Raw genomic sequence first — 21,313 nt, forward strand, 5'->3', positions numbered from 1 at the left:
TCTATGGCTTTCCTCACAAGTTGAGCACAGAAGTACACAGTTCAAAAAAATTAGGGGAACATGTTTTTGAACGCATGCCATGCTCCACAAAACAATACCTCACACCCAGGTATATTATCAACTAAACCTTTATTCTTTACCGTTGAAGTATACACAAAGAACATTGATGGATTCACATTCATTTTCAGAAAACAAACGGAAATGTCCAAACAAGGGCGAAAACAAAGTGATAACAGTCCTCCAGGGTGGATTTTTATCACAGAGAGCTTCAGTATGGTGTATATCCTCCACGAGCATTTATCACAGCTTGGCACCTACATGACATGCTCTGTATAAGTCAACGGAGGTCATGTTGCAGTATCAGGTCCCATTCAATGAGAGCCTGTTCGAGGTCTTGGAGAGTCTGTGGTGAAACAGAACGTCCACGAACACTTCTGTCAAGCCTATCCCACACATGCTCGATGGGATTAAGGTCGGGACTCCCTGCTGGCCATTCCATCTCTTAAATGTCCAGTTCTCGCGAGACAGCACTGGTGATGCGCGCTACAGGAGCCCTGGCATTGTCGTGCGTAAGTACGAATTCTGGGCCAACACCGTATGCAGCAACCAACACATGCTGTAGCAGTATCTGCTCAATGTACCCCGCAGCGGTAAGATTACCACGGATGACGACAAGATCCGTATGGCCATCAATACTACTGCCAGCCCACTTCCATCACGGAACCTTGTCCGAATAGGTCGCCTTCCTGGACATTTGGCATGTACTGCTCACCACGGCGTCTCCATACACACTGACATCCATCACGCTGTGTCAGGGGAAATCTGGACTCGTCTATGAACAAAACAGGTCTCCATTGGCGACGTTGCCAGTTGACGTGGATACAGGCAAACAGAAGGTGAGCTGCACGATGTTGCTGCATTAAACGGAGCACTCAAACAGGATGTCTCGGTCGTAAGGACACTTCTCCTAACCTGTTCCTTACTGACTGGTCAGACACCGTGCCTCCAGTGACCCCCCTGAGGTCTTGTTGCAGTTCTCTGGCAGTTGCTGAACGACGCAGCAATATCTATCAATATCTATCAACTCAATGATGTATTTTCATGCAACCATCTATAGGTGCATGGATTTTTCATTATGATGATTGTTATCAGTTTCCCCAATTTAATTTTCACCAACGACTGATGATGACTCCATTGGAGTTGAAACCAGTCTTCTTATAAATGAATAAATTGTTGCAATCTGTTGAATGGTGGAACATCCCTCAAACTCTACATTATTGGTTAAACGTCAACACGGAAATGAAGATCATAAACTACGACAGATGGTCAGATATCGCTCATCCTGTGCGGTTGTCATGCGTCCATGACCTTGTCCAACCCTCCCAGTGAACTGGTCTGCCTCACTGTAGCGATTCCACAAGCGTTGAATAACTGACGGAGAGACATTGAGATCCACAGCAACACGACGAAAAGTCCATCCTTCCTGGATCAAAGTGACGGCCCTTGCGACTTGAACCTCGTTAAGATGTCTCATGGGATGTGCTGGTTTACATACAACATGCTCAAATGACTGCAGTAGTCTGTATACCTCACGACACAGGGACGCACCGCTCCTGGCTCTGTTTTGAGGAGTTTCCTGACAGTTTAATGCAGATGTGGTGTAACTACAGATGTAGTATAACTTTGATTTGACATATCCTCAGTAGCTACTGTAAGGTCTCAAGGTATACTGTACAATCATTGGAACCCCATCTACCAAATGAATGTTACCAGATGTTACAAAACATGTTCCCCCTAATTTTTTTGATCTGTGTATTTTACAGGCGCGATGACCCTTGCCTGATCAAAGAGGATTTGATGGTCTCTACTGTCTGCTTTGACACACTGGCTTATAGAAATTTCTGTGGAAGATGAGACAGTGACATTCTTAACTGACCTGATATGTTCTTTCACCCTGGTGCTAACAAGCCTTTTTGTCAAACCAATATATGATCGACTACAACCATACGAAACTTCACAGACGTACGGTGTTTCAAGAGGTGGTTTGTCTTTGACTGGTCAAAACAGGAATTTGAGGTCTGTGGTAAAAACTGGAATTATATTGTACTTCTTAAGAATGCACCCTTATTCTGTCAGTTATAGCTGCCACGCGAGGAAGGAATACGTTTTTTCTGTCATGCTGGTTTCTACCTAGGTACTATCACTGTTAAATTCCTTGATCTTTACTGCTCGTGCTATGTCTCCTGATGTATAGCTGTTTTCCTTCATAGATCCTGTCAGCTCCATTAATGCCCTTGAGATGTTATCAGGGCGTGGAACGTTATTTACCCTAGTAAATAACATTTCAAAAAGAGCTGCTTTCTGGCAACCATTAACAGGAGGATCAAGTTCACAATGGAAACAGAAAATGAACGTAAATTACCTTTTCTTGATGTGCTAGTGTACAAGAAAAACAATGGTACAGTAGGCCATGCAATGTACAAGAAACCAACACATTCTGAAAGATACCACCACCCCTCCACTACAGACACTAGCCACGAATTTTGGTAGGTATGCAAGTTATCAACTGACGAGCCCAAATTGTCACACTGGGCCAAAACGCTGGCGACCAGTTAGCTGGAAATTCAGGCATCGTCACACCCACAACACCAGTGGCCGTGTAGATGACACAGCCTTGTTGGAGGCAGTGATGTCTATACGAGTGCTGCCAGTAATGGAGATGCTGTGAACTATTTGATGGACAACTATGTCAGAATCTTTCATGCACTTCACCACTGAATGCTGTAATGTCTGGTATTCATTAGAGTTTCATTGGAAGTGCAGGAAATACTCACCAGAGAGAAAAAAGAATGGGAGTTCACCACCAAAGCACTGCACTCCCATCACAAGTCCTTCTAAGGTCTTCACCCAATACTGCATATCACAGCCCTCTGCCAGTGCCAGATCCTCCAAATGCCTATAAAACACAAAGTTATCTAATTAAAATCTCTGTAACTGGGAGCTGGTTGCTTGTCACAATGAAACCTGATTTGATGCAATGATAATTGTATTCAAGAACCGAAAGTCTATTTAAATAAGATATGAGTTTGATGCTGATGATGATGCTTGTTGTTAAAAGAGGCCTAACATCTAGGTCATCGGCCCTTAATGGTACAAAATGAGACAAAATGTAATGACAAATTAAAAGTGCAAAATCCTCCATTGACTAGAATTCAAAACGCGAGAACAAAGAATGAATAGATGGATATCAATTTAAAACAATCAGTGGATCCGACCCGCAGTGCCTCACATTAACAGAAACTGACATAAAACAATAGTATTACTGACCAATGGACTGCTTGTAAAGCACAATACTGAATCAACTGAGACAGTATTAAGTAGTTTGAGACTCCCCCCATAACCTTTTCGAACTGGCGTGTGTGTTGCCATTTGGAAATTCTGTGTCAATCGGCTTTTGCCAATATACTTTTTTGAGGACAGCATGCCGCGCGCGGCTGTTATGAGTTCTGTGTCTGCGCCTACTGCGCGTGCGCGAGTGGTGTGACGCGAGTCTGCTGTTGACTGCTAACGACTACTTCCCGGTGAGTCGGCGTCCTGTACCCGCCATGGATGGACGTGAAAGTGTGTGTTCCGCTATGCGGCGGGTGGTTGTGCTGAAACCCCCATGAAATCCAACTTAAGAGGGATAATCCCTTATTCCATTAGTTTCTGGCCTCCTACTGCTTCATTGGACTATGTTTTTGCTACGATAATTCTCCAGGACCCTTGGTGAACAACTTTAGTTCACGGCCTCGTGGTTGCCGGTCTTCAATAACAATGGCCAGGTTTGAACTTCTCAATTTTTCTGGACTCAAAGGTATGTAACTGTTTTGGATTAAAGTAATTCTGGGGAAGCAAGAAGATGAAGATGATGATGCTTGTTGTTTTAAGGGGCCTAACATCAAAGGTCATCGGCCCTAATGGTACAAAATGAAAGAACAAAAACTGTAAAGGCATCCACTGACCAAAATAAAAATAAAATATGGCATGAAGAATGAATGGATGGATGGACAGGAACCCAACAAAACACAAAACAAGCAAACAAAAACAAAAACCAGTGGATCGGATGCAATAGAGAACGAAAATAACATTATTACCGACCAAGGAACCACTTATAAAGCACAATGATGCTTGGTGTCTAAAGGGGGTGCAAAATCCACGTCTAAGGCCCCACAGAATGGTACATGTCGCGAGGAAAATAGAACCATGGTATGTGTCATGTTGGGGTATTAATCAGAAGTAGCGAAGACTCACGGTGTTCCACAAAAGATGGTACTACTCACAAGTACTGTACTTCGTACAGGTAACGCAGACCTATGGTGTTTCGCACACAATGGCGCCACTTACAGCCAACGCAAACCGATGAGTTTCCTCACCTAGGGTACTAGTCACGGGTGCCGGTCCCAAGGGCCCCGTGGTGTTCCGCACATAGTGAGTACTAATCACAGGCAACGCAGACCCACGGTGTCGCTCATATAGTGGTACAACTCACAGGCTACGCCCAGACCCGCGGTGTTGCCCACATGGGTACAACGCACGGGTACTGGAATCCACCAGGTCAGGCTTTTAACTGCAACGAATCACAAACATATGTCGTACCATGTTAGTGATACTACTCGCAAGTACATGCAACTCATGGTGTTCCCCGCATGATGGTACGAATCAAGAGTAGTTTCATGGTTCTAATTCATTCATCCCTTGGTCGCCCCTTTTAGTCGCCTCGCACGACAGGCAGGGGATACCGTGGGTGTATTATTCGTCAGCCTCCCCCACCCACAGGGGGTGTGTGTTTGGTCCGCGAGAGGTATTTTATTTCCCTCAAGTCCGCCGGCAAGCCGGTTAGGACCCCCCTATCCGCCACCTGGGACGCGCCACGTGGGAGTATCACCTCTCCCCCTGCTACGCCTGCGTAGCAGGTTCGTGGAAGAAGCAAGAAGATTTATGTGTTTCGGCGTACTTCAAGATAACTGTAATAATAATAATAATAATAATAATAATAATAATAATAATAATAATAATATTTGGATTAAGACTTCCTCTTCGAAATTTGTGCTGGATATCGTGTGCGTCTGTGAACCATAGGAAACGGTTTCGGCAATTAATCATTTTAAAATGCAGTTCGCACGGTGAAAAAAATTAGTATGTTTATCTTAAAAATAAGTAAAAGTTTTTTTTGCACTTTATTGTACCATAAGGTGTGAACCAAGGCGCTGTTTCCAAGGTAGCGGGGTTAGCTTTCCTTCGGGCTCCTTGCCTTCTGGGATTTATTTCTCCTTACCTTTTTTTGCATTGTTTCTGGGATCTCTGTTTTATTTTAAATTTAAAACCGTTGGGTTTACTTCTCATTTGTAGACGGTGCTTTGCTTGTCCGTTCCTATGGCAACGTGTGTTTGGGTAATTGTTGTGGGCTTTTGTTTTTAACGGGGATTGTTGTTGGTTCGTGTGTGCTTCTTGGATGGAAATATTTTTGTTGCCTGGTATCGTTGGCATTTCTTTCATATAAAGTGATTTATTTCGGCCAACCTCTTTGTCGTTTCGTCTCGTTCCTTGTCTGGGCGAAATGTGTAACTTCTACCTTTATTTTCGTGTGCCCTCGGAAATTGCCCTTGGTAGAAATTGGAACGAATTGTGGTAAAGTTAAAAGGCAACCGGCCTAAAGGTCATGGAACTACGGATTGTTTACTAAGCATGGTATTTGTTTTTCTCTTAAACGCGTGATCGATCACATTTAAATCAATATTTTAATTATCTTGTTTGAGGTATGGAGGTCACTGTTGTTTTTTTTCCTTGTTGATATTTACGGATTAGTTCCTTTATTATTTGTTAAATGAAGTCTACATTTTCTTATTTAAAGCTGCCTTGTTGGCTATTTATTTACTAATCATATTAATTTCTTGCAAGTTAATTCAATTACTGTTAATCGAGTATTTACATTCTTTTAAACAACCTGGTTCAAGTTATTATCTGACTTTAATCTCCTTTTGATGATGAACCTAGGCCCACTCCAGATATTATTTTTTGAATTGTTACCTCTCATTTAAATGTCTATTAAAGTTTTCTTTCATATCACTTAAAAGTTGGTTTTCATTTACCACATTTGGTGCAGCGCTGCAACTATTTCTTTGTTTGGGTGTCCATGGGCCTTAAGCCGCTTTTCCTCCATGTTTTGGGTAAGTGTCTCTATTTTCTTCCTTTTGGGTAATTTTAGTATCATGTTGTTTGCTGGTGTTGTTTTTATCCTTGCATTTTTTTGATGTAATGTGACTTCTTGTTTCACTTTCCCCCTTGTTCCCTCTTATGTTCGCTTAATCTACCCATTTGGGGCGGACACAATAGCAACCTTCACACCAGGCTCTCTCTCTCTCTCTCCCTTTTTTTTCCTCAGCTGGTGGGTAAGGTTATTAACCTCATCACCGCTAGGATGTTACCGGGGTCCTAGAGGGTAGTGCCGGTTAGACAATGATGCTTGATGATGATGATACTTGTTGTTTTAAGGGGTCTAACAACGAAGGTCATCGGCCCCTAATGGAAAGTGATGGACGAAATGATACATGATATTTAAAATTTTAAAATGTATCCACTGACAAGAGTTAAAAATATGGTGATGAAAAAATGAGTATGAGATTAAAACAGCAGTGGATCTAATTCGCAATGCGTTATTTCTAATAAAATAAGAAAAAATACAGGGAGAAAAGGAATAAGGCATTGCCTGGTGGTGCATATATATACATATATATACTTCATTTACATTAGACATTGAAATAACACATTAAAATACGCAACACAAACTAAAATGAAGTCAATAGGATAAAAGCGCAATTGAAACAAATACACGAAGACAAAGGACATCACTAGACACGGTAAAGCAGACCACTATCCCTCATAAACCGGATGACGAGGTCTGCTGACTGCTCGTCATCTCGCAAGATAAGGGAGATTGTACTTGGAAGGTTAAGACTACGGCGCAGATCGACCAGGTCCACACACTCCGTAAGGATGTGTACCACGGTAAGATGGTTGCCACAGGTACACACCGGAGGGGGTTCTCCTTTCAGTAGATGGGAGTGCGTCAAGATACCGTGGCCGATCCGAAGGCGACATAACACCACGGCTTCCCTCCGCGAAGCCCGAAGAGAAGTCCTACATACCTTCGTTGTTCCTTTCATCGCTCTCAGCTTATTGGGAAGTGGAATGGCCTGCCACTCCACCTCCCAATGAGACATGACCAGATGTCTCAGCTGAGAGCGAATATCACTTCCTGGAACCTTGAAAGGCAACGGGGGCAGTGTAACTGCCTCTTTGGCAGCCTGATCTGCAAACTCGCATCCCTCTATGCCCCTGTGGCTGGGGAGCCACACAAACGTGATTGTGGTGCCGGCATCTGAACACCCGGCCAGCAGGTCCTGGATCCGCTGCACCAGAGGGTGCCGACGGAAACAGGTATCAATAGACTGGAGCGCGCTCAAGGAGTCAGTACACACAAGATACTGTCGGCGCACATTCTGCAGTGCGTACCGCAGAGCTCCACAGATAGCATAGAGCTCTGCTGTGTACACACTACAGGTTTCCGGGAAGCAAAAAGCAACCGATCATTTGCGACAACGAACGCACGGCCCACCTTCGTATCTGTCCTTGAACCATCCGTGTAAACGATGACTGAACCTGGATAGCGGGCAACAACGGACAGGTAGAGCCTCCGATAAATCGAAGGGTCCGTGTCTCCTTTCGGGCCAGTGTGCAAATCCAGGATGATTTCAGGTCGTCGTACAACCCACGGAGGTACCCCACTTGGTTGTCTGACAAAGCAAGGAACCAAAGGTACGTCAAATAATTCATAACTGCTATCCAAGCATATCCCAACCGGCCGCGTCGCACGAGGACAAGCAGCGTACAACAAACGGTAGCCATTGTTGAACACGCACGGATAGCTTGGATGAAGTGGCATCTGACGCAAATTTGCAGCATACGTAAGTAGCAGTTGCTGGCGCCTCAGGTGTAAAGGCGGCACACCCGACTCAGCGAGCAGGCTAGCGATGGGGCTTGTCCGAAAATCTCCCGTCGCCAACCTAACCCAGCTGTGGTGGATACTGTTCAGCTTCGCAAGAACGCTTGGTCTTGAGCAGCCATATGCTGCACTGCCGTAGTCTAACCGGGATAAAATATGTGCCCGATAGAATCCCAGGAGCGCCGTGCGATCCGCTCCCCAATTAGAGCTGCTAAGAAACTTCAAGACATTAAGCCTCTTGGTGCATCGCACTTTTAGCTGCCGTACGTGTGGCTCCCACGATAATTTACTATCGAAAAGGAGCCCAAGAAATCGGTAAGTATCAACAACTGGAAGAACGACATTTCCTAAATAAAGCGCCGGAAGAGGGTGAAGAGTACGGTGACGACAAAAGTGGACAACAGAGGTCTTTGCAGCAGAAAACCGAAAGCCATGTTCTAATGTCCACTGCTCCACCCTCCTAATAGCTTGTTGTAATTGTCGCTCTGCGACTGCCATATTACGCGAGCTATAGTGCAGAGCAAAATCGTCCACATATAGCGACGGTATAACTGCTGGGCCAGCAGCAGCAACAATACCGTTTATGGCAATCGCGAACAGAGTGACACTAAGGACCGATCCCTGTGGTACTCCATTTTCCTGAACACGGTATTGCGAATAAACGGAGAGACAAGAGACAAGAAATTCGCAATAAACTCCGGCAAGTTATCTCGGAATCTCCATTGATGCAGGACTGAAAAGATACCATATCGCCATGTGGTTTCGTAGGCCTTTTCTAAATCAAAGAAAACTGCTACCAAGTACTGTTTGCGGAGAAACGCATCCTGGATAGAGCTCTCCAGGCAGACCAAGTGGTCAGTGGTAGATCGAGCGGCTCGAGATTCACATTGGTACTCGGACAAGAGTCCTTGTTTCTCCAGACACCACACTAGTCGGCGATTAACCATCCTCTCATAGAGCTTACACGGGCAGTTTGTAAGGCAAATCGGCCTGTAACTTCCTGCATACTTACGATCTTTGTCAGGCTTGAGGACAGGAATGACTATGCCCTCTCGCCACTGAGACGGAAAATCACCCTCCATCCAGATTCAGTTGAACACACGAAGAAGATTGTAACCGTACGTATGTACGACTCCCGAGTTTTTAGGTTAGGAGATTTTCGTATATAGTTTGTTAGGTTAAAATCATGTAATTTTGTTTATTTATAATGTATAAACGTAATATTATAAGAAGAATGTATAGTTAGGGAATATTGCATATGTTCATCATTATATTTTGTATAAATTTCCGTTTGGGTAAGAGTCCGTAAATATGGCCTAGCCGTAAGGATTGTGCAACTGGGAAAACTGCGACTATATCGGGAAGGACGGTTGAAGTCAGTTGGATGTGTTGCAACAAGTGGCTTGAAAACACGGGGTACGGCAGGTTGTATCGGTTGAAGAAATGGAGTGAATCAATGTGGACATACATGAGTGGACGGTCTATGTCACATCATATACTCGATAGCCAATGCGAGGGCTTTGTTTTGAGCGAGGTTTGTGTTGACAGAGTGACGCGGGAAGAAGTGCCGGTGTGAGCGTTGCTACCACTAAACCTTTCAGGACGCGATTACCACGTGTAGCAAGCCTATATAAGCATGTACGCGTGTGCGGCAAGTCATTCTGATTCGAACTCTAATGCTGTTTCTGATTGTGTTTCTGTCTCTGATTCTGTGTGTTTCTCACTCGGACCGGCGCGCGGGAGCTACTTTGCGCATAGTCCTAGGCAATGTTGTATTGTTCTTGAGTATCGTTTTCGGAGTGAGCACACTATATGTTGCTGATGCTAATGAGTTTCTGGCGGCTGTTAGGTCAAAGACGCTACTTAAGTGTTTATTTGTAACTCCAACTCTGTATAATAAGTTGGACTACAATTCTTCTACGAGATTATGTACAGTGGATGTGGTGATGCGTACAGAATCGAGATTCGGTAGTGGATGTGTGTTTGAGCACAGAGCTGATTCTTGGTCGAGGAAATCGTCGGCCGAGTATCCACTTTCAGTTGCAGAAACCTGAGGCGTTACACCAATCTGTGCGGCACTCGAGAAGAACTCAAGACGTCGATGAAGTGTGTAAATAAGGTTAGGGATGCTCTTCGTAAAGAAGGTTGCATCCGTACGTAGAGAAAGTCGTCGTACTTTTCTCTACCAGAATACGATTTTTGTTCTATAACAGTAGTGAGTGTAGTGGGACTCTTACCTGGAGGTATGTTAAGAAATGTATATATAGTATCAACAATTTTATTGATGGTTTGTAGTGTGTATATTTGCCTTTGTAAATGACAAACGAGTAGGTCTCGTCAAGTAATGATTTGGTTGTTGTTAGTAGTGTGTATATTGCCTTTGTAAACGACAAACGAGTAGGTCTCGTGAAGTAATGATTTGGTTGTTGTTAGTGGTGTGTATATTTGCTTTTGTAAACGACAAGCGAGTAGGTCTCGTGAGGTAATGATTAATGTTGGTCGTAGTTGTTTGTACGTTGCCTTTGCGGACGGCAATCAGGAGGGGGTCTCTTTAAGTGATGATTATTGTGGTATTTATTATATTTTTGTTTATTATTTTGGGAGTAAAGTTCTGGTATCAAACTTGCAGTAAATCTTTTTATCAGTGGAGTGAGGATGAACCTGGCATGCTACCTTCATCTAATTTCAGGGGTAAACAGGTAAGGTTACAAAGCAAGTCTGGAGCCTTGTCAGCCTGATGACCGTCGCCTTGAGAGAGAGAGTGGCTCGTTGCTCTACACCATTAAATATTCCTGTAATTGTTTTACAGGTGGCGCCCATTGTCTTGGTATTTATACTTATTTCACTCCGTTCATTAATTATATATATTTTTATTATTTATTGGTAGTCATCAAATAGTTACAATTGGCGCCGCCAACGTGAGGCAGAATGATATCCAGACTTGCTATATAACCTTGGTAGGCACATTTGGTCCAGTGTTTTAGTGAGCTTGTGTCAGGAGTTATGTATCGGTGTTGTCATGTTTGGAGTGTTATGTTTATCAGTGGAGCATGAATATTAGTGAGAATAATAGTAATGCTGTAATGAATTTGAGAAGGACAAAAGTGCATAAAGGAAGTATGTCAGTTAATGATGAGGAGAGCAGTTGTGGCACAAGCACACAAAGTTTGATGAAAGTAGTTTTCAGAGTGATAATATGTCTATGGAAAAAGTGTATGGAATTGTAATGGGGGGTGAAGGGGAAGGTAGTGATCAAAATCAAAGTAGCATGGGGGGTAATAATGAGTTTATGAAGTTAGTATTGGAGCAGTTGGCCAAATTGATTGATCAAGGGAATAATTTAAGTAGTCAAATTAGTAATCAGGGGAAGGAATTAAGTGATAAAATTAGTAATGTAGGGGAGGAGGTAAGTAATTTAATTGATAAGCATTGCACGGCAGCTAATGATTGGGGTAGTAGTGTGGAGAAAGGAATTGATAATGTAGGGAGGGAAGGTGATGATTTGAGAGATTTTGGGGGTAAGGGGTGTGAAGAAAAGGAGGAGGATTTGTCGGAGGACCTACTATGTGCTAAAATTGATGGTGATAACACTGTGGTAATTGATGCTCTTTGGGAAGTTGCAGAAATTGAAAAGGAAGTTAGTTGTAAAGGTGATGAAGATTATTTTGTGGAGGAGGAGTCTTTGAGGAAGACATATCATGTTGTAGAAGATGGTGTAATTGAGGAGATTAATGTTACGTCGATAATGTGTCTGAGTAGTGATGATTTTGAGATTAATGAAACTTCCGTTAAGAGGGTCAAGAGCAACAGTGTTGATGGCATGAATGATGTGCGAGTGGGAACAGCGATGAAAGATATGGAAGTGGGAGAATTTAGTAGTAATGGTCGGGATCTCGAGTTCAGTGATAATAGTGATTTCAGGAAGAGAGAGAGTGTGAGTGTAGGAAAGTGTGAGAAGGGTTGTGTGAATGAGATTGAGGTGGTTGAAGCTGGTATGTCCGATAAGGATGAGTGGAGGAAAACTGTCGATGCTGTGGGTGAAATTCTTTGTGAAGTGGAGGTTAGGTCACATTTTGTGCATAATGAGAATCATAAGAGTGGTTGTGAATATTATGGGGATTCAGGGTTTGAAGATTTTATGAGGAGTAATTGTGTTGGAAAGCTTTTTGGTATTTGGAGAAAGTTCAAAGAAATTGAGAGTGACAATGTGTATGAGAGAACAGGAGGTCGATTCAAACGTATGTTGAGTGGAATATCTGATGCTGAAGATCGTACGAATGATTTCATTGAAGTGTGGAAGAGTATTGATGAAAGAGGTGCGATTGTGGTGTGTTTTCAGTACAGGAGGGATGTTTTGATTGTGAAATGTATGAGTGTTCCGAATGAACGTCTGTGTAAGTTGTGTGTGAAAGAATGGGAAGAGAGTTTTTGTGTGAGATTGGCAACCATGGTAGATCTACCCTCAGCAGAAGTGGTATCTTCAAAGGTGATTGATTTAGCGAGGCAGAATTTAAGGAAGTCAGCTGATAGGAGAATGATGCAGCAGGGGAGGCATCATGGAGATAGTTTTGAAGTAGGGGAGGAGGTGTTACTAAAGGTTCCACACATTTCATCTGCAGACAACAAAGAAATTCATAAGTTTTTTCAATTGTATCAGGGACCTTACACAGTAGGTAAGAAAGGTGGCAAATGTGCTTATCACCTGTTGAATAACAAAGGTGACATGATTGGTACACACAATATTCACAATCTTAAGAGGTATGTAAGGTGAAGTATTGTAAGTTCAGATGTTTTGTGTATGTTAAGAAGAATATGCGAATTTTCTTGAAATCCTGAGTGACTTTGACAGGCTGTGTAGGCTGCTGTACTGAAAAGACTGTGATTTGCTCAGATGTATTGTATATAATCTTCACAAATCAAGGGGAGGTATTGTAACCGTACGTATGTACGACTCCCGAGTTTTTAGGTTAGGAGATTTTCGTATATAGTTTGTTAGGTTAAAATCATGTAATTTTGTTTATTTATAATGTATAAACGTAATCTTATAAGAAGAATGTATAGTTAGGGAATATTGCATATGTTCATCATTATATTTTGTATAAATTTCCGTTTGGGTAAGAGTCCGTAAATATGGCCTAGCCGTAAGGATTGTGCAACTGGGAAAACTGCGACTATATCGGGAAGGACGGTTGAAGTCATGATGATGATGCTTGTTGTTTAAAGGGGCCTAACATCGAAGGTCATCGGCCCCTAATGGAATGTGATAAACGACATGAGAGATGATGTTAAAATTTTAAAAACATATCCACTGACTAGAGTTTAAAAATGATGGAGAAAAATGAGGGTGAGATTAAAACAATCAGTGGATCTAATACGCAATGCCTTATTTTCTAATAAAACAAGAGAAATTACAGGAAAACAAAAGAATAAGGCATTGCCTGGTAGTACATAATTTACGAGAGACGTTAAAATAACACATTAAAATAAGCAAAACAAACTAAAATTAAGTCAATAGGATAAAAGCGAAAGTGACACAAAACACACTAGGACAAAGGACAGCATTACACACGAGAAAACAGTCCACTATCCCTCATAAAGCGGATGACGAGGTCTGCTGACTGCTCGTCATCACGCAAGATAAGGGAGATAGTACTCGGAAGGTTAAGACTACGGCGCAGATCGACCAGGTCCACACACTCCGTAAGGATGTGCACCACGGTAAGGTGGTCGCCGCAGGTACACACCGGAGGGGGTTCTCCTTTCAAAAGATGCGAGTGAGTCAAGATACCGTGGCCGATCCGAAGACGACATAATACCACGGCTTCCCTCCGCGAAGCCCGAAGGGAAGTCCTCCATACCTTCGTTGTTCCTTTTATCGCTCTCAGCTTATTGGGAAGTGGAATGGCCTGCCACTCCATCTCCCAATGGGACATAACAAGATGTCTCAGCTGGGAGCGAATATCACTTACTGGAACCTGGAAAGGCAACGTGGGCAGTGTAACTGCCTCCTTGGCAGCCTGATCTACTAACTCGTTTCCCTCTATGCCCATGTGGCTTGGGAGCCACAGAAATGTGATTCTGGTGCCAGCATCCCAACACCCGGCCAGCAGGTCCTGGATTAGCTGCACCAGAGGGTGCCGAGGGAAACAGGTATCTATAGACTGGAGCGAACTCAAGGAGTCGGTACACAGAAGAAAGTGTCGGCGCTCATTGTACAGTGCGTACCGCAGAGCCTCATAGATAGCATAGAGCTCTGCTGTGTACACACTACAGGTTGCCGGAAGAGCAAAAAGGAACCTATCATTGTTAACAACGAACGCACAGCCCACCTTCGTATCTGACCTTGAACCATCCGTGTAGACGACGACTGAACCTGGATAGCGGCCAACAACGGACAGGAAGAGCCTCCGATAAATCGAAGGGTCCGTGTTTTCCTTTGGACCAGTGTGCAGATCCAGGATTACTTCAGGTCGTCGTACGACCCACGGAGGTACCCCACTTGGTTGTCTGACAAGGCAAGGAACCGAAGGTACGTCAAACAATTCGGAAATGTTATCCAAGCGTATCCCAACCGGCCGCGTCGCTCGAGGACGAGCAGCGTACAGCAAACGGTTGCCATTGTTGAACACGCAAGGATAGCTGGGATGAAGTGGCATCTGTCGCAAATTTGCAGCATATGTAAGTAGAAGTTGCTGGCGCCTCAGGTGTAAAGGCGGCACACCAGACTCAGCGAGCAGGCTAGCGATGGGGCTTGTACGAAAAGCTCCCGTCGCCAACCTAACCGCGCTGTGGTGGATACTGTTCAGCTTCGCAAGAACGCTTGGTCTTGCGGAGCCATATGCTGCACTGCCGTAGTCTAACCGGGATAAAATGTGTGCCCGATAGAATCGCAGGAGCACCGCGCGGTCAGCCCCCCAAGAAGTGCTGCTAAGAAACTTAAGGATATTAAGCTTCCTAGTGCATTGCACTTTTAACTGCCGCACGTGTGGCTCCCACGATAATTTACTGTCAAAAAGGAGCCCAAGAAATCGGTAGGTGTCAACAACTGGAAGAACGACATTACCTAGATAAAGCTCAGGATGAGGGTGAAGTGTACGTTGACGACAAAAGTGGACAACGGAGGTCTTTGCGGCAGAAAACCGAAAGCCATGTTCTAAGGTCCACTTCTCCACCCTCCTAATAGCTTGCTGTAACTGTCGCTCTGCGACTGCCATACTGCACGAGCTATAGTGCAGAGCAAAATCATCCACATATAGGGACGGTATGACGGCTGGACCAGCAGCCGCGACAATACCGTTTATGGCAATCGCGAACAGAGTGACACTAAGAACCGATCCCTGTGGTACTCCATTTTCTTGAACGTGGTATTGCGAATATGTCCTCCCTACTCGGACACGGAATAGACGGAGGGAAAAAAAATTCGCAATAAATACCGGCAAGTTACCTCGGAATCTCCATTGATGCAGGACTGAAAGGATGCCATATCGCCAGGTGGTGTCGTAGGCCTTCTCCAAGTCAAAGAAGACAGCTACCAAGTGCTGTTTGCGGAGAAACGCATCCTGGATAGAGCTCTCCAGGCGTACCAAGTGGTCTGTGGTGGATCGAGCGGCTCGAAATCCACATTGGTACTCGGACAAGAGTCCTTGTTTCTCCAGACACCACACGAGTCTGCGATTTACCATCCTCTCAAAGAGCTTACACAGGCACTTTGTAAGACAAATCGGTCTGTAACTTCCTGCATACTTAGGATCTTTGTCAGGCTTGAGGACAGGGATGACTATGCCCTCTCGCCACTGAGACGGAAAATCACCCTCTGTCCAGATTCGGTTGAACACACGAAGGAGATATAGTAAACTAACATCACTAAGGTGTTTCAACATCTGGTTATGGATGTTGTCCGGTCCAGGAGACTTGTCCTTGCAAAGCGCTAATGCGCTGCGGAGTTCCCACTCCGTAAAGGGCACGTTGTAGTCCTCTGAAGCTTGGGTGGCAAAACTAAGGTGATGATGTTCAGCCTCCCGCTTCAGAGGGAGGAAATCAGGATTGTAATTCCCGGAGCCAGAGACATCCGCGAAATGACTAGCGAGATGATTAGCAATCGCGAGGGGATCAGTGGCGACACTGCCTGCAATGGAAATTCCCGGTACAGCAGATGATCCTTGAATACCCGAAAGTCGTCGAAGTTTCGTCCACACTTGAGATGATGGAGTATGCGACGTCATGGACGACACATATCTCTCCCATGAAGCCTTCTTACTTTGTCGAATAAGAACTCGCGCCTTAGCGCGGAGTTTCTTAAATGTTACCAAGTTGGCCACAGTAGGCTGTCGACGGTAACGTTTATGAGCGCGACGGCGTTTTTGATGGCTGCTGCTATTTCATCGTTCCACCAAGGAACGAGTTTTCGGCGAGGAGCCCCCGAGAAAAACGGAATGGACTCCTCAGCAGCAGCAAGAATAACTTGGGTGACGTAAGTTATTTCCTCGCCGACGGTCCGCCTGACATCATCGTGAAAGACAGCTAGTGATGTGTACTTTGGCCAATCAGCATGTTTAAGAATCCATCGAGGGGGAGCCTCGACGGGTTTATGTTTCAACAAAGTAAGAATAATGGGAAAATGGTCACTGTCACAGAGATCATCGTGTGCATTCCACCGAAACAGTGGAACCAACGTTCGGCTGCATAGACTTACGTCTATGCGAGAGTATGTGCCGTAACGTACACTAAAGTGAGTTGGTTCCCCTGTGTTCAAAATACATAAATCCAGATCTGTTATAAGTGTTTCCAACTCTCTTCCTCGGGGACAAGGCGTCTCAGAGCCCCATATGGGGTGATGGGCGTTAAAATCGCCCAATAAGAGGAAGGGTGGTGGAAGCTGATCTATAAGATCAGCGACATCATTGATGTTCAGATGCTGGCCGGGTGGAAGATAAACATTACACACTGTTGCTATGACAGGCAGCGAGACGCGAACAGCTACAGCCTCTAGAGGGGTTCGTAATGGAACCTCTTCGCTGTAGCTATCAGAACGTACAAAAATGCCAACGCCTCCGGAAGCCCGGTGAGCATAGTATCGTTCTGTCGAGTATAGTTTGAAATTCCTCAAGACCGTATGATGACCAGGTCTGAAATTCGTCTCCTGAATACAGACTATACTCGCTGCGTACTCACTAATAAGCTGACGTAACTCAGCAAGATGCCTGTCATAACCATTACAATTCCACTGTAACAGTGTCATAGTGTGGACTGTAAAAGGAGTGTTAGGTTATGAGCGAAAAATGCTCGTTAGCCTAAACACTATCTAATTCTACATCCGTAGATGTAGAGGACAGCGCGACATCCATCCCGTCATCAAAAGATGGCAGGGGTGCCGCCCAGAACTTCGACAAATTTCGGGCGCGAGGGGGTCCCCTACGAGGAGAGCGCGCAGGTTTGGGAGCAGGAGTGCCTCCTGGCGCAGACTCATACCCTCCAGATGGGGGGCATGACTTCTCCTTCGCAGGGGAAGGCCGAGAGCGCTCAGAACGGGCGCTCTTCTTCCCCTTCTTTTTTCAGGTTTAGACGGGCTGGGAGATGGTTTCCCAGCCCTGGTCAACGAAGCCGCCTCCGCCGGCTGGGGCACGACTTTCGTCGACCTCCTAGGGGGGGGAGACTTAGTCTTCCCCCCTTGCTGTGCCGGCTGGGAGTTCCCAGCCGGCACAGACTTCTGGTTGGTCGAAGGTGGGGTGGTCCCCCCCTTCGAGCTTTGACTATTTGCGACGTTGCTGGGAGCAGCAACAGTCGCCTTGGGTGCAGCGGTCTGGACAGGTGTCTTGGTCGTAAATGACGAACCTGGAGGACTCTGAGCTATCAAGCTATAGTCGAGTGTACGGGCAGGTGTATTCATAGAATGAAACTTACGGCGCGCTTCCTGGTAGGAAAGACCATCCAGGGTCTTGATCTCCTGGATCTTCTTCTCACTCAGGTATGTCGGACAATTCCGATCCCGAGGAGAATGAAAACCGGAGCAGTTAGTGCACTTGTATGGAGTTGTGCACTCCTCCGCGCCGTGAGCTACTCGTCCACATGTTCCACATACAGCCTGATTCGAACAGCGAGATACCATATGTCCGAATCGCTGGCATTGATAGCATCGCATATGAGGCGGGATGTACGGCCTCACATCGCAACGATAAGTGGTTACCTTGACTTTCTCTGGTAACACTGACAACTTGAAAGAGACAATAGAGGCACCAGTGGCAACGTCTTCACCGTTGACCTTGCGCGTAATGCGCCGGACGTGTGTCACGCCACGGTTCTTCATGTCTTCCATCAACTCGTCGTCAGTGTTCAAAATAAGGTCGCGGTGAAAGATGACTCCGCGAACCAGGTTCAAGGACTTATGCTCCTCCACTTTGACGGGGATTTCGCCAAAGTGCTCGCACTTAAGCAACTGATCAGCTTGCAGTGCTGTACGAGTCTTGAGAAGCAAACTACCGTTGCGCATTTTCTTAAGTTCCTCCAGTTCGCCATAGACGCCTTCGATGTGCCGACTAAAAAGGACCGACTTCACCAGCTTAAAATCGTTCCCATCGGTTCTGGTAGCGACCAGAAACCTAGGGAAGCTGGATCCCATTCCTTCACGCTGCGCATGTTCCCAGGGAGTTGAACCTCTCAGGGAAGCAAAAGTTAAAGACTTAGGTGGGCGACCACCTTGAGAGAGCAGACTTCGTTTGGAAGCCATGCCCGATAGCATCCTCCCCGAATGCCACCCACTCCGATCAGGGGTCTCTGTAGCCGAACCAAGCAGCCAAGGCAATACCCACCTGGTCATAGCAGGTACTGCCCGGGGTCCGATGTTGGACGATGCCTACTACGGCATGACTGAGGCAATGAGCACTAAGACTCCCTTCCTCCAGTCACCCGCAATAGCATGTACCCCATAGCGTTTACAGAGCACTAAATATAGAGAAAAAATAAAAATAATTAATAATAATATGTCCTTCTGGCATTCGGCTGTGCGGGGACCTGCGTTGTCAGGCGGATACCACTGCCCGGGTACATGATACTCCCACCCGCCGCGTCCTGGGTGGTTGCTGGCACGGGCTTTCGAGCGTAGTCGCACACATAGGAGCTCCATCGCCGGGCAGCACGCACATCAAATTTTGAATGGTCTACACCTGACCCTCGGAAAAATAATAAAAAAATAAAGAGGGGACCATGGCCACATGACCCTTTAAGTCGCCTTCTACGACAGGCAGCGATTACCTATGGATGTATTCAGCCTCTCCCATCCACAGGAGGTCCATCACATTATACCAAACCGCAATCCATGTCCGCGCCAAGGTCGCCCCTTTTTGTCGCCTCTTACGACAGGCAGGGGATACCGCGGGTGTATTCTGCATGTGTGTCCCCCACCCGCAGGGGGTAGTGTGTTTGGTCCGCGAGAGGTATTTTATTTCCCTCAAGTCCGCCGGCAAGCCGGTTAGGACCCCCCTATCCGCCACCTGGGACGCGCCACGTGGGAGTATCACCTCTCCCCCTGCTACGCCATCGTAGTAGGTTCGTGGCGGTTGAAGTCAGTTGGATGTGTTGCAACAAGTGGCTTGAAAACACGGGGTACGGCAGGTTGTATCGGTTGAAGAAATGGAGTGAATCAATGTGGACATACATGAGTGGACGGTCTATGTCACATCATATACTCGATAGCCAATGCGAGGGCTTTGTTTTGAGCGAGGTTTGTGTTGACAGAGTGACGCGGGAAGAAGTGCCGGTGTGAGCGTTGCTACCACTAAACCTTTCAGGACGCGATTACCACGTGTAGCAAGCCTATATAAGCATGTACGCGTGTGCGGCAAGTCATTCTGATTCGAACTCTAATGCTGTTTCTGATTGTGTTTCTGTCTCTGATTCTGTGTGTTTCTCACTCGGACCGGCGCGCGGGAGCTACTTTGCGCATAGTCCTAGGCAATGTTGTATTGTTCTTGAGTATCGTTTTCGGAGTGAGCACGCTATATGTTGCTGATGCTAATGAGTTTCTGGCGGCTGTTAGGTCAAAGACGCTACTTAAGTGTTTATTTGTAACTCCAACTCTGTATAATAAGTTGGACTACAATTCTTCTACGAGATTATGTACAGTGGATGTGGTGATGCGTACAGAATCGAGATTCGGTAGTGGATGTGTGTTTGAGCACAGAGCTGATTCTTGGTCGAGGAAATCGTCGGCCGAGTATCCACTTTCAGTTGCAGAAACCTGAGGCGTTACACCAATCTGTGCGGCACTCGAGAAGAACTCAAGACGTCGATGAAGTGTGTAAATAAGGTTAGGGATGCTCTTCGTAAAGAAGGTTGCATCCGTACGTAGAGAAAGTCGTCGTACTTTTCTCTACCAGAATACGATTTTTGTTCTATAACAGTAGTGAGTGTAGTGGGACTCTTACCTGGAGGTATGTTAAGAAATGTATATATAGTATCAACAATTTTATTGATGGTTTGTAGTGTGTATATTTGCCTTTGTAAATGACAAACGAGTAGGTCTCGTCAAGTAATGATTTGGTTGTTGTTAGTAGTGTGTATATTGCCTTTGTAAACGACAAACGAGTAGGTCTCGTGAAGTAATGATTTGGTTGTTGTTAGTGGTGTGTATATTTGCTTTTGTAAACGACAAGCGAGTAGGTCTCGTGAGGTAATGATTAATGTTGGTCGTAGTTGTTTGTACGTTGCCTTTGCGGACGGCAATCAGGAGGGGGTCTCTTTAAGTGATGATTATTGTGGTATTTATTATATTTTTGTTTATTATTTTGGGAGTAAAGTTCTGGTATCAAACTTGCAGTAAATCTTTTTATCAGTGGAGTGAGGATGAACCTGGCATGCTACCTTCATCTAATTTCAGGGGTAAACAGGTAAGGTTACAAAGCAAGTCTGGAGCCTCGTCAGCCTGATGACCGTCGCCTTGAGAGAGAGAGTGGCTCGTTGCTCTACACCATTAAATATTCCTGTAATTGTTTTACAGGTGGCGCCCATTGTCTTGGTATTTATACTTATTTCACTCCGTTCATTAATTATATATATTTTTATTATTTATTGGTAGTCATCAAATAGTTACAATTGGCGCCGCCAACGTGAGGCAGAATGATATCCAGACTTGCTATATAACCTTGGTAGGCACATTTGGTCCAGTGTTTTAGTGAGCTTGTGTCAGGAGTTATGTATCGGTGTTGTCATGTTTGGAGTGTTATGTTTATCAGTGGAGCATGAATATTAGTGAGAATAATAGTAATGCTGTAATGA

At 45.2% G+C, this 21,313-nt stretch overlaps 1 protein-coding gene across 7 annotated transcripts in view; it reads right to left on the reverse strand.

The window, feature by feature from the left end:
- The window catches only part of Sugb (Sugar baby), a 263,895-nt gene that overhangs the window by 107,365 nt on the left and 135,217 nt on the right, over nucleotides 1-21,313 (reverse strand). For all 7 annotated transcript variants that reach the window (XR_010859821.2, XR_010859819.2, XR_010859818.2 and 4 more), the window contains exon 7: nucleotides 2,835-2,956. Coding sequence is in view for 3 of the 7 variants with exons in the window: in XM_067145343.2 (XP_067001444.2) it covers nucleotides 2,835-2,956 (122 nt within the window). In the remaining 4 variants the exon portion in view is untranslated. The remainder of the gene's footprint in view (nucleotides 1-2,834; nucleotides 2,957-21,313) is intronic.

Source organism: Anabrus simplex, chromosome 4 (genome assembly GCF_040414725.1).
Source record: "Anabrus simplex isolate iqAnaSimp1 chromosome 4, ASM4041472v1, whole genome shotgun sequence".
Classification (NCBI taxonomy): domain Eukaryota; kingdom Metazoa; phylum Arthropoda; class Insecta; order Orthoptera; family Tettigoniidae; genus Anabrus; species Anabrus simplex.